The following is a 21,176-nucleotide window of genomic DNA, read 5'->3' as shown; positions in this document are numbered from 1 at the left end:
CTTGAGGATGGGTGGAGAATGTGGATGGGCAAAGAAGAAAAGAAAGGTATCAGGAAAAAGTGTGGAGATGTGGGTGCCCACAGTGTGTTTACTGAGTGGGCTTCAGATGGGTCACCGGTTTAGTGAAGTTGAATCTCCATGTTCAGAAGCTGAGTAGGAAGCGGGGAGAGTGTCACAGACCAGCCCTCGGGAGCTCATGCTGTCACAGAGCTGAAGACACACCGAGGGGAAGAGCGTGCTTCCAGATATATATATTTACAAAGACATATACTTAATATATCTGTATATATTTTCAAGTATGTGTAAATATACATGCTTACACAATGGAAAGTTCGCGAACTTAAGTGTCCGACCCATATACATATACATAATCAAATATATAAGGAAATATACTTGCAAATGCCTTTAAAAAGGTGGTTTAGGTGGGGAGGATTTCAAATGCTAGACTAGAGATTTCAGAACTCAGCCTGAGAGATAGTCAGCCATTTAGGGCTTTTGAAGTAGGGCAAAGAAGTAACAGGGAAAAATGCATTTTAGGAAATCTTATCTGCCATCCATGAAAAGGAGAAACTGGCAGAGGAGAAAGACTAGAAATTGGGAGAGGAATTCACAGACTGTTCCTTTCAATCAATAGTGTTGTATGCCCAACTCATTTCATTAACGAGTCTTGGTGGTGTGACATCAGTGTGGCCCGCCCTATGCTGGCATCAGGGGCACAGCGCTATACAGGGGGCCCAGTGCTCTTGGACAGGATATTCGGCGGGGGGGGGGGGACAGGCAGTAGATCCATGCAGATTGTGACACATGCGGTAAAGGAAATCATTAGGGTGGGAGGTGGGGCTACGCGGAGCTGTAGGTGGGGGCAGATCTCTCCCCAGGCTGAGTGGGAGGAGAAGGGCAGCCCTGCAGAGCAGGGAAGAGGGAGGTTTGAGACAGGCCTGTGCAGGTGCCCAGGGCTGCCCAGAGGAAGAGCACAACCCTGTGGCTGGGAAGGCAGGAAAGATCCAGAAGGTGCCAAGCCCTGTGGGCCACTGCAGAGTTTGGGCTTTGTTCTGAGAGCGATAGGAAGCCAGGAAAGTGCTTTAGACGTGATCAGATCGGTGTTTGGGAACAACTGCTTAGGCTACTGTCTGGCAGGCAATTGAAGGAGCCAGTGCTGGGAACAGGGAGACAAGTGAGGAGGGTATTGTGTTTGACAGGAACTCAGGAATTCAGGACCGGGGTGGGAGGGATGACTGGGACTAGAAAAGGAAGAGCGACTCAGGGTTGCGGGAAGGACAGAAGGGGGCTCTGTGGCTGGTGGGTGCATTGGGGTGTGAAGGGTGGGACAGCCGAATCCCAGCGTCCCCTTTTCAGGCTTCGTGACTGGGAGGCCCTCAGTCTCCTCACTGCAAATGCTGAACAAATGTTATCTCCTTCACCCTTTTTCCTTCCACCGGCTACTCTGAAGCAGACCTGCAGGGATCTTGTAAATTCTAGACAAGTAACATTGGTTGAGGTGCTTCTGTGTGTACCTTGCAAGGTGCATTAGACGTATTTTCTCATACATGCCTCAAAGCAGCCCCTTGAGGGAGCTCTTGTCAGTTTCTCCGTGTTCCAGATAAGGAATCTGGAGCTCAGCAAGGTTAATAACTTCCTGAAGTCACACAGCAGGATCTTAGAGTGGGCTCAGTGTCACTAAAGCAATCACTCTTCAACCACACTACAGCCTCCCCCGAGGCCCCTAGCATCCTGAAGGAGTTTCAAGTCTACCCTCCCCCCCCCCCACCCCACCCCGCCACCAAGCCATCACCCTAGGACTGTCCAACTGCAACACCTGACTTTGCTGGAAGCTTCAGTCCAGGCCTGTGCCCCAGGCCGGTGCCTCCCTGTGCCCTGTATCTAGGAAACTGAGGTCTGCCATCTGGTGGTCACTGCCTTTCTGTGTCTCCTGAGCTTTTAAAAGAAAGGAAAATGCAGTTCCCACATATAAGACAGGCCTGCATATTTATAGCATCACACCCTGTAAACAGGAATCTTCTCAGACTTAGGCCCTGTAACATAAACATAGGATATTGCCAATGAGTTCCTACGCCCATTCAACAAACATTAAAAACGTGCGCACGCATGCATCCCCCCCCACACAGACACAGTCATTCCACTGGAAAGTAAGTTCCCTGAGACGGGTGTATTCTGTATTGTTCACTAGTGAATCTCAAGAGCGTAGGACAGAGGCATTTGCATAGCAGACATGCAACAAATATTTATGAATGCAGAATTAATAAATACCTAACATTTACTGCACCTTACTATATACCAGTCACTTGACAGATACCTTTTTTTCATTTAATCTTAGTGACGGCTTGAGAAGTAGGTACTATCAGATGCCCATTTCTCAGATGTGGAGACCGAGGCACAGAGGGCTACGAAGCTTTCCAGGTTTGGGGAGAGCTGGCTTTTGACTCAGGTTTTCTGACTTTAGAGAGCCTGGATTTAACTACTATGAATGGTGCCTCCATATATATCTACTGTGTGCCAGGCTTTGTGTGTGGCATAGCCACCATTTAGACAAGTGGTAATACCTCCATTCCCTTTCAATGTTTTAACCCTATTGAGTGAGTTTCCCTTCCCACAGTGCTGTGGCAGTCAATAATGGAGGGAATTCAGAAAAGGCTGGCTGGCCAACAATGAGTCCCTATCACTTGCTAGCTCTGTGAATGTGTGACCTTGAAGTGTCCTCAAACCTCAATTTCTCCATTGGTCAAAGGAAGAGGCTGAGTTAGGATGCCTGCCTTCCCTTCCAGCTCCAACATTCTGCTGTTCCTGTGATTCCCAGGGAGCCTGATGTGAGTGGAAGAGAGAACCACTTGTTACTAGGCAACAAGCACCCACCTCACCCATGTTGCCATGGTGATGATGAAAGTTGGGCTGATGGGATTACCAGCTCCTGCTAATTGCATATGAGAGCTCAAGGTCTCTGTCTCTTTCTTGCTTGCTCGGTCTTACTTTCTCATTCTCCTAGGAACTGTGAAGAGATCTCCCCCATCTGCAGTGTCCTGAAGGCAGCCCTATTGCAATGGAAAGCAACTGGAAATGGAGCCTGGCTGTGTCTCTGAGTAGCTGTGTGACATTGCACAATTACTTGGCTTCTCTGGGCCTCCATTTCTCCATTTGGAAAATGGAAGTGTTGGAATAGTGATCACTGTCTAAGGCTCTTCCCAGCTCTCAAATCCTTTGATGCCTAGGGAGCATGTCAAGGGAGCCAACCACACTGTTACTAGGCAACCAGCAGGCACCCTGCCCAAGTTGCCTTGGTGACTGGATGCTGGAGGGGAGGGGGGAGGGGAGTAGCTGCTGCAGCTAATTGCTTAATTATTTATGAGTGCCTCAAGTCCTTTTTGTTGTTTTCGTTGCTAGGGGCTATGGGGTTACCTCCTCTTCCTCCCTCCTGCCACCCCAAGTCGTCTGAGTTTCGTGTTTACTCACTGGTAGAGCACGTTGGCCTGGATCTCAAGCTACCCACGTTCTAGTCCTGCTCTGTCATTTCCTAGCGCTGTGGCCTCAGGTAAGTCACTTTACCTCTCTGGGCCTCAGTTTCTCCATTTGTAAAATGATGGGTTTGCTTAGATAATCTCCAAGTTCCCTTTCTGCCCTGAAATTCTAATTCCTGCTGTCCAGTTACAAAGTGGGGAAGATGAGGGGTATTCTCCTAATTTGTTATCTTCTACGGATGACTCTGAAGAGCAAAAACAGTGGTTAAGTCTCTTTTACATTTCAAACAGGAAGAGAATGGAAGTTATGCTCACTGTTCTCTCCTTGCTGCTCACCTTACTCACTTGCTTGACCTTTTTTATTAATCTAAAGGTCATTTACAGTTGTTTTTTTTATATCACCTACTTCCAAAATATTTGACAGGGTTGTATAAGATGCATATGTGAAATTATCAATAGGTCATGCAAATAAAAATAGCAATAAAATAATATAAAAATAGTGATTAGTTAGTACTGATGTTGTGATTGAGCATCACATGTAGTATTGAGCATCCTGGAAGCCAAAGCAGAGAGAGAGAGAGAGAGAGAATTGTTATTCAATAAAGAAAAATTTCCAGACTATTTTTAGTTCTAAATTCTGAAAGTAATTTATCATGTGGTGCATACTGTCTTTTAGAAACTCCAAATGAAACTTTTAAAATAAGCCTTTCTTGCTGAGGACGTTGTTAAAGGACACAAGGAAGAAGCTAACCTTGACATTTTGATTAGTTCTCATCATTAGAAGGCAAAGACTCCCAAAAACCAATGTCTAAAAATTGTATAAAGACAGTTGTCACTTAGTAAATACAAATTTTCAGAATCTACTATTTACAAATAAATTATATATAAATTCATGTAACCACTCTGCACAGTAATTTAACGATATGTATCAAATTTTTAAACACAGGCAAAAATTCTACTTTTCCAAATTTGTTCTGAAACAAACTTGTGCAGATGAAGAAAGACATTAAATACAAAATTGCGTATGGTAGCATTATTTATAAAAGAATATGACCACAAAAAAAGAAAATGACTAGAAACCACAGAAATCTTGAGAGCTACTGAATTAAATTATATTACTTCTTAGAATGGCTAGCTTTGCAGCTCTTAAAAAGTAGATCTATATGTTTTGATATGGAAATAAATCTTCAAATATATAATGTTCAGTAAGATAAGGAGGTGCATCAATGGTATAAAATGCTTTTATTTCTGTTATAAAAGATATAGATAGGCATGTAATTTATATGTCTAGATATATGCTTTTATGTATATACTTGGATTTTTGTGGAAGGTAACTGTTAACAGTGGTTTCCTCTAGGCAGGAAGATTGATACTTACTCTTCATTGCCTTGTTTTTACTACCATGTTTCCCCGAAAATAAGACCTAGCCGGACAATCAGCTCTAATGCATCTTCTGCAGCAAAAATTAATATAAGACCCAGTATTGTATCATATATATTATATTACCAAGTCTTATATTATAGTAAAATAAGATCGGGTTTTATATTATAAGAGGCAATAGAGTCTGGCAGTTAAAAGCCTAGACTCTGGAGTTTGAATATGTGTATTCAAATCCTGGCTCTATCACTTACTAGCAGTGTGGCTTTGGAGTTAATTTAAGTTCTCCATTTCTCATCCACAAAATGGGCCAATAATAGCACCTTCCTCACTGGATTGTTGTGAGGATTAAATGAGTTAATAAGCATGAAGTGCTCAGAACAGCCTAAACAGTGCCATATATGTATTTTCTTAAAAAAATAAAAGGTGAACTTTTAAAAATGCATGTAGTCAAGAGGACCTCCAATATCTCAGAGCTGGAAGGACTTTATATATAAGTCACTGCTTCCAGCATCATAAGTTGTATAAATATTATATTTGAAGCAGGGATTGAAAAGCAGTGGTCTTGTTTTTGTTGTAATTTTATCTGGATTTGAATACTTTTTAGGGAAAGCATGTACCCTGGGATTCATAATAGGTGTTCATGATGCCTGTGAAGACTGAATGCATCTGGTTTTGCAGCTTCTGCTCTGGGCCATCCCAGTGAATGCTCAAGCTAAGAGCAGAATGTATGTTAGGCCAGGTGGCAAATCTGTGAAGAGATGTACAGCCATAGTTGTTAGGCCAGGAGGGCCTATGCCCATGCTGGTTATAATGTATTCACATGCCCTCATGCCTCGCTCCTTTTGAGAGAGTGACAGAGACCTGGGAAGAGGCTGTGCTAGGAAGATCCTCAGGAATCTCATGGCCATAGGGACTTCCTCTGTATTGGGAAGCAGAAAGTAGAGGGCTCTGTGTTCAGGACTGCCTGGTTTCCTCCTCCCTCCTTGCAGCTGCTTTGGGACAAGCCTGGAGAACTTAAACCGACTTTAGGAACCTTTCTTTAGAGTTGGCCATACTTTGGGCCAGGATTGGGCCCCTCACTATGGGCACATGGTGGCCCCAGAGAGGGTGGGATGGGGACTCTAGTCCATTCAAATCCGCTGAATTCATTAACATGCTGTCACCAGGAGGAACGCAAGGCTGAACTATTACAACTTCATGTGGAGTCAGTGGTTCCTGGCTTCTGTCTGTCTGGCCCTTTCTTCCCGCACTCTTGGGCATTCATTCCAGTCTATTTATCCATTTGGCCAGAGGTTCCCCTTGCATCTGTCTGTCACATCCAACTATGCTTCCATTTGCCCTTTCATCCCTCCACTCCTACTCCAATCCTCTGCCAACTTTCCCACCCATCCTTAGAGTGCTGACACGTCTGTCTAGTCCTCCTCCCCTCCCACCGTGTGAGTCCGAGATCCATCCACTGGTCCATCCAGCTATTCCTCCATCTTTCTGTAGCCTGTCCATCCAATTCGCCGACCCCCTGTCTGGCCGCAAAATCAGCCGCTTGACCAGTCCTCTGTTTCCCGACCCCATAGCCCGCGAAGACGTCCCCGGCCACGGCACTGCCCTTGCACTGTCGTGCTCCGTGCTGTGAGCAACCGGCCTCCCACGTCGCCCGGGTCAGGCCCGCTTTTGTCTGGCGGCGCCTGCCGGGCGGTGCCCCACGCAGCGCGGCTCGGGGCGGGGCGCGTGGGCTGGGGCGGGGCGGCCGGGGCGGGGCGGCGGCCGGGGTGACTCAGCCGCCGCTCGCCCCGCGGTCCGCGCGTCCGCTGGCTGTCGGGCGGGGCGGAGAAAATGGCGATGCCCCCGGCCGCCGCGCCCCCCGCCGGGGCCCGGGAGCCGCGGAGGCCCCACGCCGCCGCCGCCCCTGCGCCGCCGCTCGGCCTTCGGCAGCTGTCGGCGCTGCGGCCCGAGCCGGGCGAGGTCCCGCTGCAGTCGCCCTGGACCTTCTGGCTCGACAGGTGAGGGGGCACGGGGCCCGCCGCGTCCCGCCCGGCCAGGCCCGCTGCGCTGCGCGGCCGCTTTGTATCGGGCGCCCCGGCCCGGCCCGGCCCGCCCCGCGGTGCTCAGACCCGGCCCGGCCCCGGGACGCGCGCAGAGCCGGGTCAGAAGCCGAGGTTTGGGCCCGCGAGCGGCTGTTTGGCGGCCTCGCCTCGCAGCTGGCCGAGGACAGGCGCAGCCTCAGAAGTTGGGCAGCACTTTCCCCTTTCTTCCGTTTAGAACAATGCCCCCGGGCGGGCGTCCTGGCTGGGCGGTGGGGTGGTGGGCCAGCCGGGGTTCCTGTCCTCGTTGCAAAGTAGGGAGGACGATACCGTCCTGGTTACCCCACGGGGCTCCTGGGGAGCGCAGGATACGACCTACGCTGTGACAGCGCGGGCAAAGTTGACCAGCCCTGGGGAAGTGTGCGTGGGGGCATTATTACCGCACAGCGGGGGCCGCCCTGTACACCTCTTTGAATTCTCTCTCATCCACGGGTCAGGTACATTTCAAGCACTTACGTGAAGCCACATGCTGGGGTTCGATGGTGAGCAATACCTCACCCTGTCAGTAACGTGGGACGATGATGAGCTTCCTCACAGGACAGCTCAGGTGCCATGTCAGAAATGCCTGCCTGACTACCGCGTCTACATTAGCGCACCCTTGCCCGCCCTCCAACCATTCTGTATCCTCCTGCCCTCCGTTTTTCTTCATGATGCATAATGCTACCGCATTGTGTTATCTGTTTACTTTCAATCTGTCTCAACCCCTCAACACTTCCTCTGTGACAGCCAAAGAGCAGGGACTTTTTTTTTTTTTTTTTTGACACTTGCATATCCCAGTACCTAGAACTGTGCCTCACACATGGTAGGAGCACGAGAAATTTTAGACAAATGAATAAATTGGCGAATGTAAAGCCCTTTAGTATCTGTCACACGGTGGGTGCCCAACATGACACCTCAGGGTTGTCCCAAGAGCTTATGGAAATTTTGATGACTGTGTCTACTATGGTTAAGTGTTAGGAGGAAGTGTATGCAACAGTTTTCTGTGAAATGTACTAAACAGACACAAATCTGGTCTTAAAAGGCCTTGTATATAATGTCTGCAAGACTTTTTAAAAATAATACTCATCTTTTTTAGGAAGACAAGCTCATTCCTTTCTTCCTATTGGAATTAGCACCCATCTATAAGAATTGACACTTGGAGCACTGTCTTTTCCCAGGGACCCAAAGAAGTTGGGGGTGGGAGAGATACAGCAAGTCTCGCTTCTCAAAGCATTTTCACTTTCATTATGGGATGCTAAGAGAGCATTTTACTGTCAAAACAAGAGTGGTTTGGGCCAACTTTATCAGAATGAAAACGTGTGACTTGTTTTTAGAGGTGTGCTATAACTGTCCATTGTTAATTGGTGTCTGTTTCCAAGGTGTGAAACCTGGACACTGGTTTCTGGATTCTGGTCACTGGTAGAAACAGTATCAAGAGTTTCTTTTAAAACAGGTCAAAATTAGTCTACTTACAGGCACAACATTTTAAGAATGGTCTAAGATATTAATACTACATAACACATTGCTTTTTAAGAATATCTAGTATCTTTTTAAGATAAGAACACGGTAACTTCGAGGAAGACAAACTACTTTCCTATGTATTTGCACATTTTTGTTCTCTGAGAGCCAGAAATAAAATGAAATATAGGATTGTCACAGTGTCCAAATCTTTAATAGCAATGACTCTTTTAATTTAAAATGATAATTAATTCCAACTTTGCACATATGAATTCATTTTGCATGGTCAGTAACCCCATGCTTTTATTGCACTTTCTCCACTTCAGGAGTCCATTACATTTATGTAGGCTGCCCCTTCCTCTTGGGGTTATGAACACAGTGACTTCTAGAGGTTCATTTGTAACTTTGTTCCCTAGAGAAACAAGATTCTAAAGAGGGTAGTAAGGGTCTCAGGAGAGCCCTCCAAGGCAGCGTTCACCCCAGCATAGCTGCCGCCTGCCGCCCAAGACGTCAGTTTTGAGCCCCACAGCATCTAACAGCCTCCTGCTACTTAAAACTCTCCTTTGGTACCGATCTCCTGCCCTGTCCTACCACCCAGCCCACTGTGTGATGATGGACAAGGGATGTAGTCTTCCTAAACCTCACTTTCATTGTTTGCAAAAGTGAGATAATCATAAGATATATCTCCCAGGGCTGTGCTGAGGATTAAATGAGAGCAATGAATGTAAAACACCAACACATAAATGCTTAATAAATGTTATTTCTAATACCAGTATTGGACGCTCCCATATTACAAATCCCCCGCCCCACCACACACAACCACCACACACAGTTCCTGGAGCAGCTTATCTGAATTCAGTGTTAAGAAGCCAGCAACCTCATTCATTCCCCTCATGGATGAGTTGGAGAGCCCTCAGGAGCATTATTTGCATTTTCAATAGTAAACTCCAGTAATTCATTATTACTGTTATTTTAGGAAGACTGGCCAAGGATTTAAGCATTTGGGAGGTGATTTGGGTTGAGGGTATAGAATGAAGAGTTTTCCTTCCATTTTCTGGATCTTTAACACCCTGCCCTGTCTTGATTCTTGGAGGGCACTCTTGGTTGTTTGTGTCTCTGACTGCTTTGTTTTCATCTCATGGTAACCCCTTTCCTCTGAGTTTTATCCACAGTCGTCAGCCCTCTGCTTGTCCTGAGAGACACCAGTGATCTCATCCAGTCACAAGGCATTCAGTTCCATCTGTGTGCTGGTGATTCCCAAAACTCTGCACTGTGCATTGGGCTCCTCCTTCTGTCTCTATGTAGATGTCTGACACACATCCAAACTCAACAGGTGCCAAACCACCTCCTCAAATTCCCTCCCAACCTCACCCCCTGCTATCTGACCCATCTCAGATATGAGCCGTTAACAGCAACTCCATCCTCTGTCTGCTCAGCTCCCAAATCTGGGAGTCATCTGTGACTCTCCTCCTCATCTCCCCCATTTCTTTCCTGTCCTTCTCCCCTGCATCCATTTCAACAAATGCCATTGATTCTACCATTAAAGTATATCCAGAATCCAATTCATAGTCACCTCCTGCACCCTAGACCTTGGACCACACCGCCTTCTCACCTGGATGAGTGCAAGAGCATGCTGGCTGCTCTCTCTCCTTCTCCCCTTGACCGCTTACAGTCCATTCCCACCACAGCAGCCAAAGTGGTCCCTTCAATACCTAAGTTAAAGCATGTCACTTCTCTCTTCCCTGTTTCCCTTAGAGCAAAAGCCCAAGTGCTTTAATAGCCCCTGAGACTCTGCAGCAATCCCTGCCCCCGCCCAGGACACCTTTCTCCTTCTGTCTCTCCCTGTCACTCTCCCTCCTGCCCATGCCCATCTAGCTCACTGGCTGTTTGCTCTGTCTCCATCATGGCAAGCACGGGCCTTTGCCACCATCAGTGCCTCTGCCTGGAGCGCACTTCCCTCAGTGATCTGCTATGTGCTTGTGCTTTTTTCTTTTTCTGGTTTCTGCTCAAATGCCATCTTCTCAGGGAGGCCCTCCTCGACCACTGACACAAAATGGCACACACATGCAGCACACTCCCGGTGTGACCTGGCTTTGTTTCCTCATGGGATTAGCCCCACCTGCCTGTCTTCTCTCACTACGGTATAAGCTCGCAGGGTTCTTTCCCAGTGCTCTGCCTTCCGCTCCTAGATCAGCACCTAGCACAAGTCCACGCTAAATGTTTTGGGGGGTGTTGAATGCTACCCACAGTGACTTTCCCTTCCCCAGGGCGGCTTGCTGCTCTGATGACCACTAGCAAATCTGCATCTCTGGCGCTAAGCTCTCTCCCAAGTCCGGGACACCCACTACCTACCACGTGCTGAGTAACATTAACACCCTTCCAAGTTTCTCAAAGTTGAGACTTCCATTTATTCCTTGAATGCTCTTCTCTCTAAAATACTCTCCTCATCCAGTTCTGAGCTTCATATTGTTGGTTCACTGTTGGAGAAGCTGCTCCAAGCCTAAGTCAGCCCCTCCTCTCCACATCCCGCCCTGCAGAGGCCCCAGTTACTCACTGACCTGCTTGCTCCCACACTCTTCCCTTCCTCCAAGCATCCCCATCTGAGCTAGCAGGGGAAGCCTTCTAAGAGACACCTGATTTTGTCATTCACAAACTCCCCTGCCCCTCTCTGCCATAGCAGTGGATTTTTACTGCTCGTCTCTCACCACCTAATGGTGCCTCTATCATCAAGTTGTGTGGACCAGACAGGTGGGATTCTGCATCTCCAGCTGACTTTCACCACAGCAATTCTGATCAGTTTTGTTGTTTTTGTTTGTATTTAGAAATGGGCTGCTTTAATTTGAGAAAAGCATGTCCCAGCTTTAAAAAAAAGTGAAAACCATAGACTTACAAATTATGGTACAAACTTCTGTACTGCTATATTTAATACGATACCCACTTCCTTTTTGGCCTCGTCACCTACCTCTCCCCAGCTCCAAACTATCACATGGTTTGTCTATTCTCCCTTGTAACAGCAGACTACGGCCCTTTTCCTGGATAAACCATGGACTTGCCAGCCTCTGAGATTGGTTTCTCCTGCTTGGTGCCTGTGGGGACAGCCAGGAGTGCACTTTCTAGGTTCTCGCCCTCACGTGGAAAGGTGCTGGCTCGGCTGTAGATGGCCGTCAGCTGTGATTGGATGGCCATCAGCTGTGGCTAGTTGGCCGTCAGCTGTAACCAGTGAGCCATTGGCCACTAATATAACTGCTGTGGCTACGCTAGCAGCAAATGGGGGCTAGCAAGAAGGTGGTGGCTGAGCTAGCAAGAGTGGATTGCAGTTAGCACGGCGGATTGCAGCTAGCAAGTGGGGTTGGTTGGCAGAGAGAAGTGGACGGCAGGTTGTGGATCGTGTGGCTCCTACTTCCTGTGTCTCCAACTGTGATGCAGGGTGTCAGCTCCCGCTCCCCACATAAGAACACAGGATATGGTGAGGCCAAAAAGGAACACCCACGGAGCCATAGGTAGGGGAGTCACACCACCATAGTCTCACTGGAGGCTGGATTCACACGACGTGCAACTTGCTATCCGCTTTTCTGCCAACTGACCGACTCCCCTCGCTAGCTGCAATCCGCCGTACTAACTGCAATCCGCACTTGCTAGATCTGCCACCATCTTCTTGCTAGCCCCCATTTTTCTGCTAGCCTAGCCACAGCAGTTATATTAGTGGCCAATGGCTCGTTGGTTACAGCTGACGGCCAACTAGCCACAGCTGACGGCCATCCAATCACAGTTGATGGCCATTTACTACCTGAGCCAGCAGCTTTCCATGTGAGGCCGAGAGCCTGGAAACTGCACTCCTGACTCTGTCCCCACACTCCACCCCTACATGCTCTCGCCTCACAATCTACGCAACAAGCGTCTTCCGCGAGGGGCCCTGTGCAAGGAGCCTGGAGGTAAATGCAATATCCTGGACACAGCCAGGCTTTCTGGACACTGCCAGGGTTTCTCCGGGCACCACCAGTGCTTCTGGGCACAGCCAGACTTCCTGGGCTTCTTAAGGTACCATTAGTCTCCCCGGGCACAGCCAGGGCCTCTCAGGGCACTGCCACTCTCTCTGGGCACAGCCAGACTTCCTGGACTCAGCCAGGGCTCTCAGGGCACTGCCACTCTCTCTGGGCATAGCCAGACTTCCTGGACTCAGCCAGGGCTCTCAGGGCACTGCCACTCTCCCTGGGCATAGCCAGACTTCCTGGGCACAGCCAGGGCTCTCAGGGCACTGCCACTCTCTCTGGGCTCAGCCAGACTTCCTGGACTCAGCCAGGGCTCTCAGGGCACTGCCACTCTCTCTGGACTCAGCCAGACTTCCTGGGCACAGCCAGGGCCTCTCAGGGTACCACCACTCTTTCTGGGCACAGCCAATCTTTCTCACATATTCTCCACGGTGGCTGGTCGAGATACAAAAGCAAACATCTGCCAGTTCCACTACATGGTGGTGTGTTCCCAAGCAAACAGTCAAGGGGTCCATTAAATTAAGGATGGAGCCCATTCCCCATAGTCCACAGTCATTCGCCAGGACTGTGAGCCTCACAATCTGTGCCCCCTCCGCAGGGCAAGGGCTCCAAGTCTTCCCCAACCTGGGGGTGAGGGCCTCAGCAAGCACTTCCCAGCCCACAAGGCCACAACGACCTTCACTTTCTCCGTCCTAAGCTGGTTGGGGAACCGTCCACGTCTTCCCACCCCTCCACGGGGATCCAGCTCTCCAGCAGCCGCTCCTCCTGGTCTTCTTGTGATTGAGTGTTCTTACACACAAACTGCTCCACCGCCCTTTGGGGAGCTTTGGCCGGCACCGCACTCTGCTTACGAAACTGAGCTTTTATACGTGTAAACTGCTCCAGTACATTCCGGAGGGTTTCAGCCGACACCACATCCTGCTCGCTGAGCCATTTGTGATACAGGGTGTCAGCTCCCGCTCCCCACACAAGAACGCAGGACATGGTGAGGCCAAAAAGGAACACCCACGGAGCCATAGGTAGGGGAGTCACACCACCATAGTCTCACTGGAGACTGGATTCACACGATGTGCAACCTGCTGTCGTTTTTCTGCCAACTGACCGACTCCCCTCGCTAGCTGCAATCCACCATACTAACTGCAATCCACACTTGCTAGATCTGCCACCATCTTCTTGCCAGCCATTTTCTGCTAGCGTAGCCACAGCAGTTACATTAGTGGCCAATGGCTCATTGGTTACAGCTGACGGCCAACCAGCCACAGCTGATGGCCATTTACTACCTGAGCCAGCAACTTTCTATGTGAGGCCAAGAGCCTGGAAAGTGCTTTCTGGGGCTCTGTCTGCACAGCAACCCAGCCGCCAGCGAGAACATAGTGCTATGACTCCCCTACCTATGGCTCCGTGGGTGTTCCTTTTTGGCCTCACCCCATCCTGCGTTCTTATGTGGGGAGCGGGACCAGAGACCCCGCATGACACCCCATATGACAGTGCCCTTCTCCCCTTGTCTGACTTAGAAGCTGCCCATGCATCTTTCAAGGCCTTGCTAAAATGCTGAGGCTGTCCTTGTCCTTCAGTTGCCATTGGCCCAGGATTAAGCCCCCCGCCTTTGATGTAAGGAGCATTGATTCCTTTTCTGTCCAGCCCTCTTGACTGTGAGCTCTAACTACCTCACGTCTGACTCCCAGGAGTGCACATCAACATGCACAGAGTAGGCGCTTTGTGAGTTTTTGTGTTCTAGTGTTTTCAGTCATAACGGCAGATCATCCTGTACACCTCCCACCAGCCCACCCCACCAGGGCTTAGTCCCCACCCAGGCAGTGTCTCTCCAAGTGTAGTTCCCTCTCACTTACATCAAATCACCTGGCAGTGCTTATTTCAAGTTCAGGCTCCAACCCTGTCCAGACTTAGACCCCTGGGGTAGAGTGGGCATTTGTCACAAATGCTTTAGGGATCAAAACCTGAGAATTACTGTTCTGTTTATTGATCAAATTCATGGAGCATATTAGTTGCTAGTCACTATTCTAGGTGCTGAGAAGGCAAAGATGACAGCATTGGACCTGGGCCCCAGCATGGCTGGCTCCCAGGCCATGTGCTTCAGTAGCATCAGTGACGAGCTCAGGGAGGTGCCGAGTTCTAGAGGGACCTGCCTCGCAGGGCATGAGGCTTTCAGGTGCATTCCAGTCCTGTACGCCATCCTGACAGCTCTGCTATGGGACGGCGGGGTTGGGCTTGACAGAGAGGATCCCAAGCCCTCTTTGTCCATAGATTGGCTCCTGGGGACGAGGGAGGGCAGGGACTGCATGAAGGCCGTGGTTGACAGGGGAGGGTGGTTGCGGTTGCCATCTCTTTTTGCCCCATTCTTACCTTTCTGAACCCACAGGCTCTCTTAAAGGCCCAGGATTTTGTCTTCTGTAAGGGGCAAGGCTTCTGGGGAGGTTAGGCAGGAAAAGGCCCTGAAGAGGGACCCCCAGTCTGCCTGCCTGTCGGTGTGGCTTTCAGCACTGACAACCCTCAGCATGATCATTCAGAGAAGTCACTAGTTCTTACCCAGCACCAACTGCTCAGAAACATGTTTTCCTTCTTTTAATATTGCAGATGCCATTTCCTTGTTTCCAAAACTAAGACAGCTGGCAAGACTAGTGTTCTGGCATGATAAGCACTGCACACCTGGTCTTCCTTAGTTCTGTCAGCTCTAACATGGTTAGACCTCTCGCTTACCCAACCTCCACAGACTGAAGGTTAATTACATATCAAGATGAAAAGAGTCCCAGTTGCTACTACCAAGGACCTCATAGGGTTGGAGTGACAATAGATGGAAGCAGGAAAAAGTCAAAATCAAATACACATGCAAAAATAAAGCATCGAGATTATGTAGATGGTTTTAATGGACGCGTTATTAAATGTTAATAATAGGCCCTGGACCATTTTTGTATGTGACTCTCAAACAGCAAGCTGGTATAACCACAAGCCACACATCTAGCTAAAAGCGATTAAAATGAAACCGTCTCTATGGGAATGAATGGTGTGTAAGGGATGCCCTTCATCAGATACCTGGGCCTGTGCAGATTTTCCCTCGGACAGCTGAGCCTGATGTCAGGAAATGCAACAGGAAGACTGGCTCTTACGTAGGAAACACAGTCTTCCCCTTAAGTTGGTTCTCTTCTCTGAAATGAGATACTCTCTCAGATTAGGCTGAGGATTGTCATCATTCATTTTTTTCATCAACCATTTATTGTGTGCATGTGCACTGGGCATGTGTCTCCATTAGCTGGATAAACTCTACCACATACAAAGTTTTAAACACCCCTTTCCACTTTAACTTGTTAGTATTAATCACCATCTACTACAGTGTGCTAGGACCTGGACTGGGTACTGGACAGAATTACCCACAAATCCCCACAATACTGACGTAGGACATATCAGCAGCATTTTACAAATGAAAACATTGGGGCCAGAGAAGTCCCTTGCTGAGGTCACACAGCTAATGCAGAACAGAAACAGGATTTGAATGAAGGACGGTGTGACGCCCTGGTCTCCCTAACCCCCTGAACAGTGCCTCCCTGTGAGTGGGAACAATGAACGGGAAACAATTCTCTCATATTTCATATCCTGAAATACAGGAGCTGGGTGAGACATGAGAAGTCACCTGGGCCTACCGCTGAATTTCACAAAGAAGGAAACCAGGGGCCCGTGTCATCAGAGACAATTAAGCCAAAGACTTCCTGCTTCACAATTTGCAGAGAAAGACAAGAGCCCTGCCTAAAACCCATATTTAAGTGCCTTTTAGGATTGCCCTTCACATTTAATGAAAACAGTCTTGATGATTTCTTTGAATGATGAAAAACATTCTTGTTAGAGTAGCGATGTTTACATTTTTTCTTACAATGCTATCTATAGTTCATTAGCTTTTATTCTTGAATTGTTAGCACTTCTTATGGTGACTTGATTTAAATGACATAGGCCAGCACACGTGAAACTTTAAACACAAATCACCTGGGATTCTGCAGGTGTCAAGAGGGACCTGGAAACTCTGCATCTCTAACAAGCTCCCAGGTGAAGCTGTCAGCTGAGGCACACTTTGAGTGGCACAAATGGAGGCAGGGTTTGGGGAAGACTTTTCAGCTTCTTTTCTTTGTAAGAAGCATCTCCACGTATCCAGGTTACTAGTGAGTGGTGCCGTGGCCCGCTGAGAGCTAGCTAGGTAATTTCCTTAGGTGCTTATAAAGTTCTAGTGGACTATTCACGAGGTTAGCTTGCAGCAACCATATCTTTAAGGAGGGGTTTCATGGAGAAGGCACATTTGGACTGCTGGAGCATCAGATTGAGGATTGCAAGCTGTAAGAGAGTTGGGACTGTGTTTGTTCAGAGTTGTGTTAGTGACACCACGCAGAGTAGTGGTCACGCAGGGAATGATCAGTTTAGGCTAGTGACTAAGAGAAATCTTGGTCCAAGTCCCAGCTCGGCCACTATCCAGCTGTGTGTCTGTGGGCAGGTCACAGTGGGGTTGCAACCATTATTTCCCTTGTGGTATTTCGTGAGGATGAACAGAGACCATGCATGTAGCACATGATGGGTAGTCTTTTTCGCTATTAGGGACCAGAAAGTATTTCTTGAGTAAGAAGGAGGATGAAATGCTTGGAAGCATTTCAGACTTAAATTGAGCTCAGAGAGTTCTGGCTTGAGATTCTCAGGAATGTGCTTTAATGAGTAGAGAAAGATGATTTATAAATAGCACATTAAATGTTCGCGTGTACGTGGTGCTCAGGTACCTCAGAACCATTCAAGTAGAACAATTGGTGCAGTCTTATCAAAACCAACTCCACGAGTAAAAAGGACTTTTAATCAGTTTTCCTCAGAGAATCCGAAGCTGCATTTCCTATTATTCCATTATTAAGTTGAAGATACACAGGAGTAATAGAAAGCTGGAGTTTTGTTCTTAAGTACCATTAAATGCTCCCCTGACATCTTTATGCTAATCATCTGCTTGGCAGACTTGGCAGGGTCGCTTCCCACTTTGGCCTTAACATCAAGCTTCTCTGCTGGCCGAGTCTGAGCAGAGGCAGCCCTCACTGTAGCTGTGGCCTTACGCCCGAGAGACTGGCTCTTCCTGAGCTTGCTTTTCTGAGGATGGGTATAGGAGTTTCTCAGCTCTGTGTGTAACCCTCACAGACTTCTTGAGATTTTTACTCTCTGTCCCACATATAGAAAATGTGCTTTGTGTCTCTTAGTTCCAATTGCTTTCACATCTGTTCCCTTTCTTCTGTCCATGATGATGATGATGATGACCTCAGCAACAGCTGCTTATTAGATGCCAGGAGTGGTGCCAGTGCTTTCCACAGCATTAGCTCATGTCGCCTAAGTGTAGTAGCAGACCAGTGGGCTAGGGACCGGGTGACGTCGCCTTAGTAGCAGACCAGTGGGGTAGGGACCGTGTGCTCAGAGAGGGGAAGTGACGACAGAAGAGTCAGGTAAGTCACACAACTGGTAGGTGGCAGAGATGGAACTTGAACTCAGATCTTTGATTCCAGAGACCATCCTCTTAATCCCTCTGCCTTCCTGCCTTCCTGCTACAGCCCATCTATGGCTTTTGTTTGGTAAATGATCTTCCTCTCATATCCAGCACCAGAAAATGATGGCCTGAAGATGTGTTCTTGAATTGTGTTCCTTGTATCACATGTTGGGATATCATTACTGCCAGGGATTCTGGTGGCATCTGCCCCTGTCCTGCATCTCTGCTTCTGCCGCCTCCCGATCATGGAGGGAGGTGGGGAGGGCAAGGAAAGGGAGCAGGTAACTGAGAAGGGGCGAGGGAGGGATTTGCCATGAGATGAACTCTGTGTGACCACGCATGCTGACAATGACTGCTTGGTTTTCACTGAGAGGTGTCTTCGTCCATGAGAAGACCATGGACATCAGAGCCAGGCAAACCAAAGAAAGATCTGATACTTAGAAACATGCTCACTGAACCTCAGTTTCCTAATCTGTAAAGTAAGGATGATGATACCAAGTTGGCAGAACTGCTGTATAGGTTAGAAATAATATATGCAAAACACTGTCACATAATACCTGCTCAATAAAAGGAAGCATTATTACAGTAATAGCATTAGACCAGAGGGGAGACTCCTGGTGGAATAATTCAAACTCCTTAACCTGTTCCATCCATTGCTGTGTTCTCAGCTCAGCTGTCTACTGTGGGAGGGTGGGAGATAATTCAGAGAATGTGAAAACTGGGACCAATTCCTCGGTTCTGTTTTCAGTCATCAAGTCTAATACACACTGACCTGTTTACAAGGCAGATCATTTAAAAATCTCAGCTTGCTTGCCCATTTTAAAATCAATTCTGTGGGTATGGCCCAGTTTTGCTTGTTAAAGATGTCTGAGGTTCACACATGAGATTTAGACACTTTGGTGTTTTCCAGTGATTATCAAAATCAGATTTGGCTCATGGAAGAGCGGCATGGCTTGCACTGGCCCAGCCATATATTCACTGCCATCAGGAGTTCTGACCACACTGTGTTGTTACTTTGAAACCTGGATATGCATACAACTGTCTAGCAGCTGGAAAGAACCTTTAAGATCACAGAATCCAATCTCTCCATTAAGAAATTAGGAAAACGAGTTTCCGTAGAACCTGCCATATTTCTTTTCAAGCACCCATACCAGCTTCACAAGATGTTAATCAGAAGAGGGCTATTGATGAACGTGAGCCTGTGGGTTTTAGTGAGGACCTTCCCTACCTTGCTCCATTGGAAAGCCTGTCCTAAGAAAGTTATGTGCACACACTATCTCATATTAAAAGCAGGTGGGATTCAGCATAAATTGGGGCCTTGATGAAAACACACCAAGAGTCAATTGCAAAACCCCATTAAAAAAATTAAGTATGGCTTGACCGGACAGTTCAGCAGTCAGGGGTAAAGAGCGGGACATCTCAGATAGGTCACCTGTACTCAGATCAGGTTTTTGTATCCATGGGCAAGTTACCAAACATCTGTAAGCCCTGGCTGGCTCACCACTGTGACAGAAATGATATTGACAGCTACATAAATAGGTTTGTGAGGATTCGGTACTGTAATGAAGATAAAACGCTTAGCACTCTAGCTAAAATGTAGCTAGTACATACTAGCTGCTGACCTTGTTATCTTACACCGATAAGCACTGCCTCGTCCTTGTTGCTAGAAGGCCCCTTCTTGGACTCCAGAAACTAGATTTCTTCAAAAAATTTTGAAGAAATAAAGTTCCAAAAAGTGAAACTGAGGGGACCTAGATGACTTTGTGTAATTATCTCCTACACTAGAATGTGAAAAAGAGACCAGAGGCATTTTAAAAAAGGCATGTAAAGCAGATGTTCATCACTGAATTTTCTTCTAGGTTTAAATGGTGTTATCCGCAATTGTATTTGCTTAAGGTGACATAATGTTGTATGAGAGGAAGACTCAAATTATTTTTGTTCTAAACCATCATAAATTGAAATGTAACTTTAAATATTAGTAAAATTTTGAAATATGCAGTTTAAAATGAGGAAATACAAAACATTATATTTGTTCTAAACCATAATAAATTGAAGTGTAACTTGAAAAATTAGTAAAATTTTGAAATACACAGTTTAAAGTGAAGCAGTACACAGTGCATGTCCTCCCTGTGGCCCGCGGCAGCCCAGCGCTGCTGCCATGGGAACACTCCTCTGTGCTTCCTCCAGCTGGGGAAGTACGTGCTGGGCATATGCAGCAGGGAGGTCAGCCAAACTTTTCAAAGGAAGGAAATAAATGTCAATAGATTTTCATATAAAAGCAATAGATTTTTATGTGAAAACCTCTTCAGAAAAAGTTCAATCTTTTAAAAAATAATTCCCCCCCACAGTCTTTCCATAATTTAACCCCCCCTGCCTTCCCCCCCCAAAAAAAAACCCAGCATAAAAGCCTGCATTACAGAACAAGTCCATATTTACCCGAGCCACTCCTTTAGCGCCCAGCCCAGCAGTCGGGTGGAGTGATGATGCCTCACGGCCCGGGCACCACCAGCCAGTGGAAGTACCTCGCTCTCCACCATGCTCTTCACCAGGTACTTTAGGCTTAAATCAAGTCTGGCATCCAACTGCAATCGTGGTGGTTACTGTGGGTTTGCTTATTTATAAAACAACTCGAATGGTTGTAAACCCATGCTTTTTAGGTAGATTTATTTATCAGACTTTACCTGCTCGACAGGGGTCCCTAGTTTGCTCCCAGACAGGTCCGTAATTGTGCTTCCTTAGGGAGCTGACTTCTGAAATGTATTTTTAATATTCGGGTTCAACACCCTAGGAGCATCCATTGGTCCATAGTTCCAGGGATGTCACCTGTAGAGCCCTGTCACTTCCATCTTGTGCTCACCCCCCACATACACACCTGGGCGTGATCCCTGCCCTACCCCCTTCCTCTGAGTGTGTGAGTTTTGTGCACACCCCAGTGTGCAATGGTTTATCGACTATCCAGAAAGTTAACGTCTTGAGGTTCCCTGGGGACAGTGTCTAAGGGTCCGTGGCTAGTAAAGAGCAGTCCTTTTACAGATTCCAGATCCTCGTGGATCAGACATGAACCAGTGCGTTCTCTCAGCAAACCTCTTGTTTCTCACCAAAGGACATGGGGCTTGCAAGCATTATTTTGAGTGATGAATTTTCTCCTTAAGCTTGATTGTAGTTGGACCCCAACGTAAATAAGCAAGAACTGCTAATGCAGTATTGGGAGAAAGAAAAGGTGTCAGTATTTGAGAGTCTTAACTTCTAAGGATTGATGAGGCCGTGTCATGTCACCAACATGAAATGGTGTTGAGTGAAGCTAGTCCTATCG

The 21,176-nt window shown here is 47.6% G+C and overlaps 1 protein-coding gene across 7 annotated transcripts in view; it reads left to right on the top strand.

Annotated features, from left to right (window-relative positions):
* The window catches only part of EIF4E3 (eukaryotic translation initiation factor 4E family member 3), a 109,592-nt gene that overhangs the window by 29,950 nt on the left and 58,466 nt on the right, over positions 1 to 21,176 (top strand). For 2 of the 7 annotated variants that reach the window (XM_074313294.1, XM_074313292.1), the window contains exon 2: positions 3,397 to 3,544. Coding sequence is in view for 4 of the 7 variants with exons in the window: in XM_074313288.1 (XP_074169389.1) it covers positions 6,681 to 6,847 (167 nt within the window). In the remaining 3 variants the exon portion in view is untranslated. Of the gene's footprint in view, positions 1 to 2,815; positions 2,953 to 3,396; positions 3,545 to 6,602; positions 6,848 to 21,176 lie in introns of those variants that run through there. The other 5 variants (XM_074313290.1, XM_074313291.1, XM_074313293.1 and 2 more) reach the window with 4 other exon arrangements.

This window comes from Rhinolophus sinicus, linkage group LG10 (assembly GCF_036562045.2).
Source record: "Rhinolophus sinicus isolate RSC01 linkage group LG10, ASM3656204v1, whole genome shotgun sequence".
Lineage (NCBI taxonomy): Eukaryota > Metazoa > Chordata > Mammalia > Chiroptera > Rhinolophidae > Rhinolophus > Rhinolophus sinicus.
The sequence above is the reverse complement of the archived record's forward strand: the minus strand, read 5'-3'. Positions and strand labels throughout refer to the sequence as shown.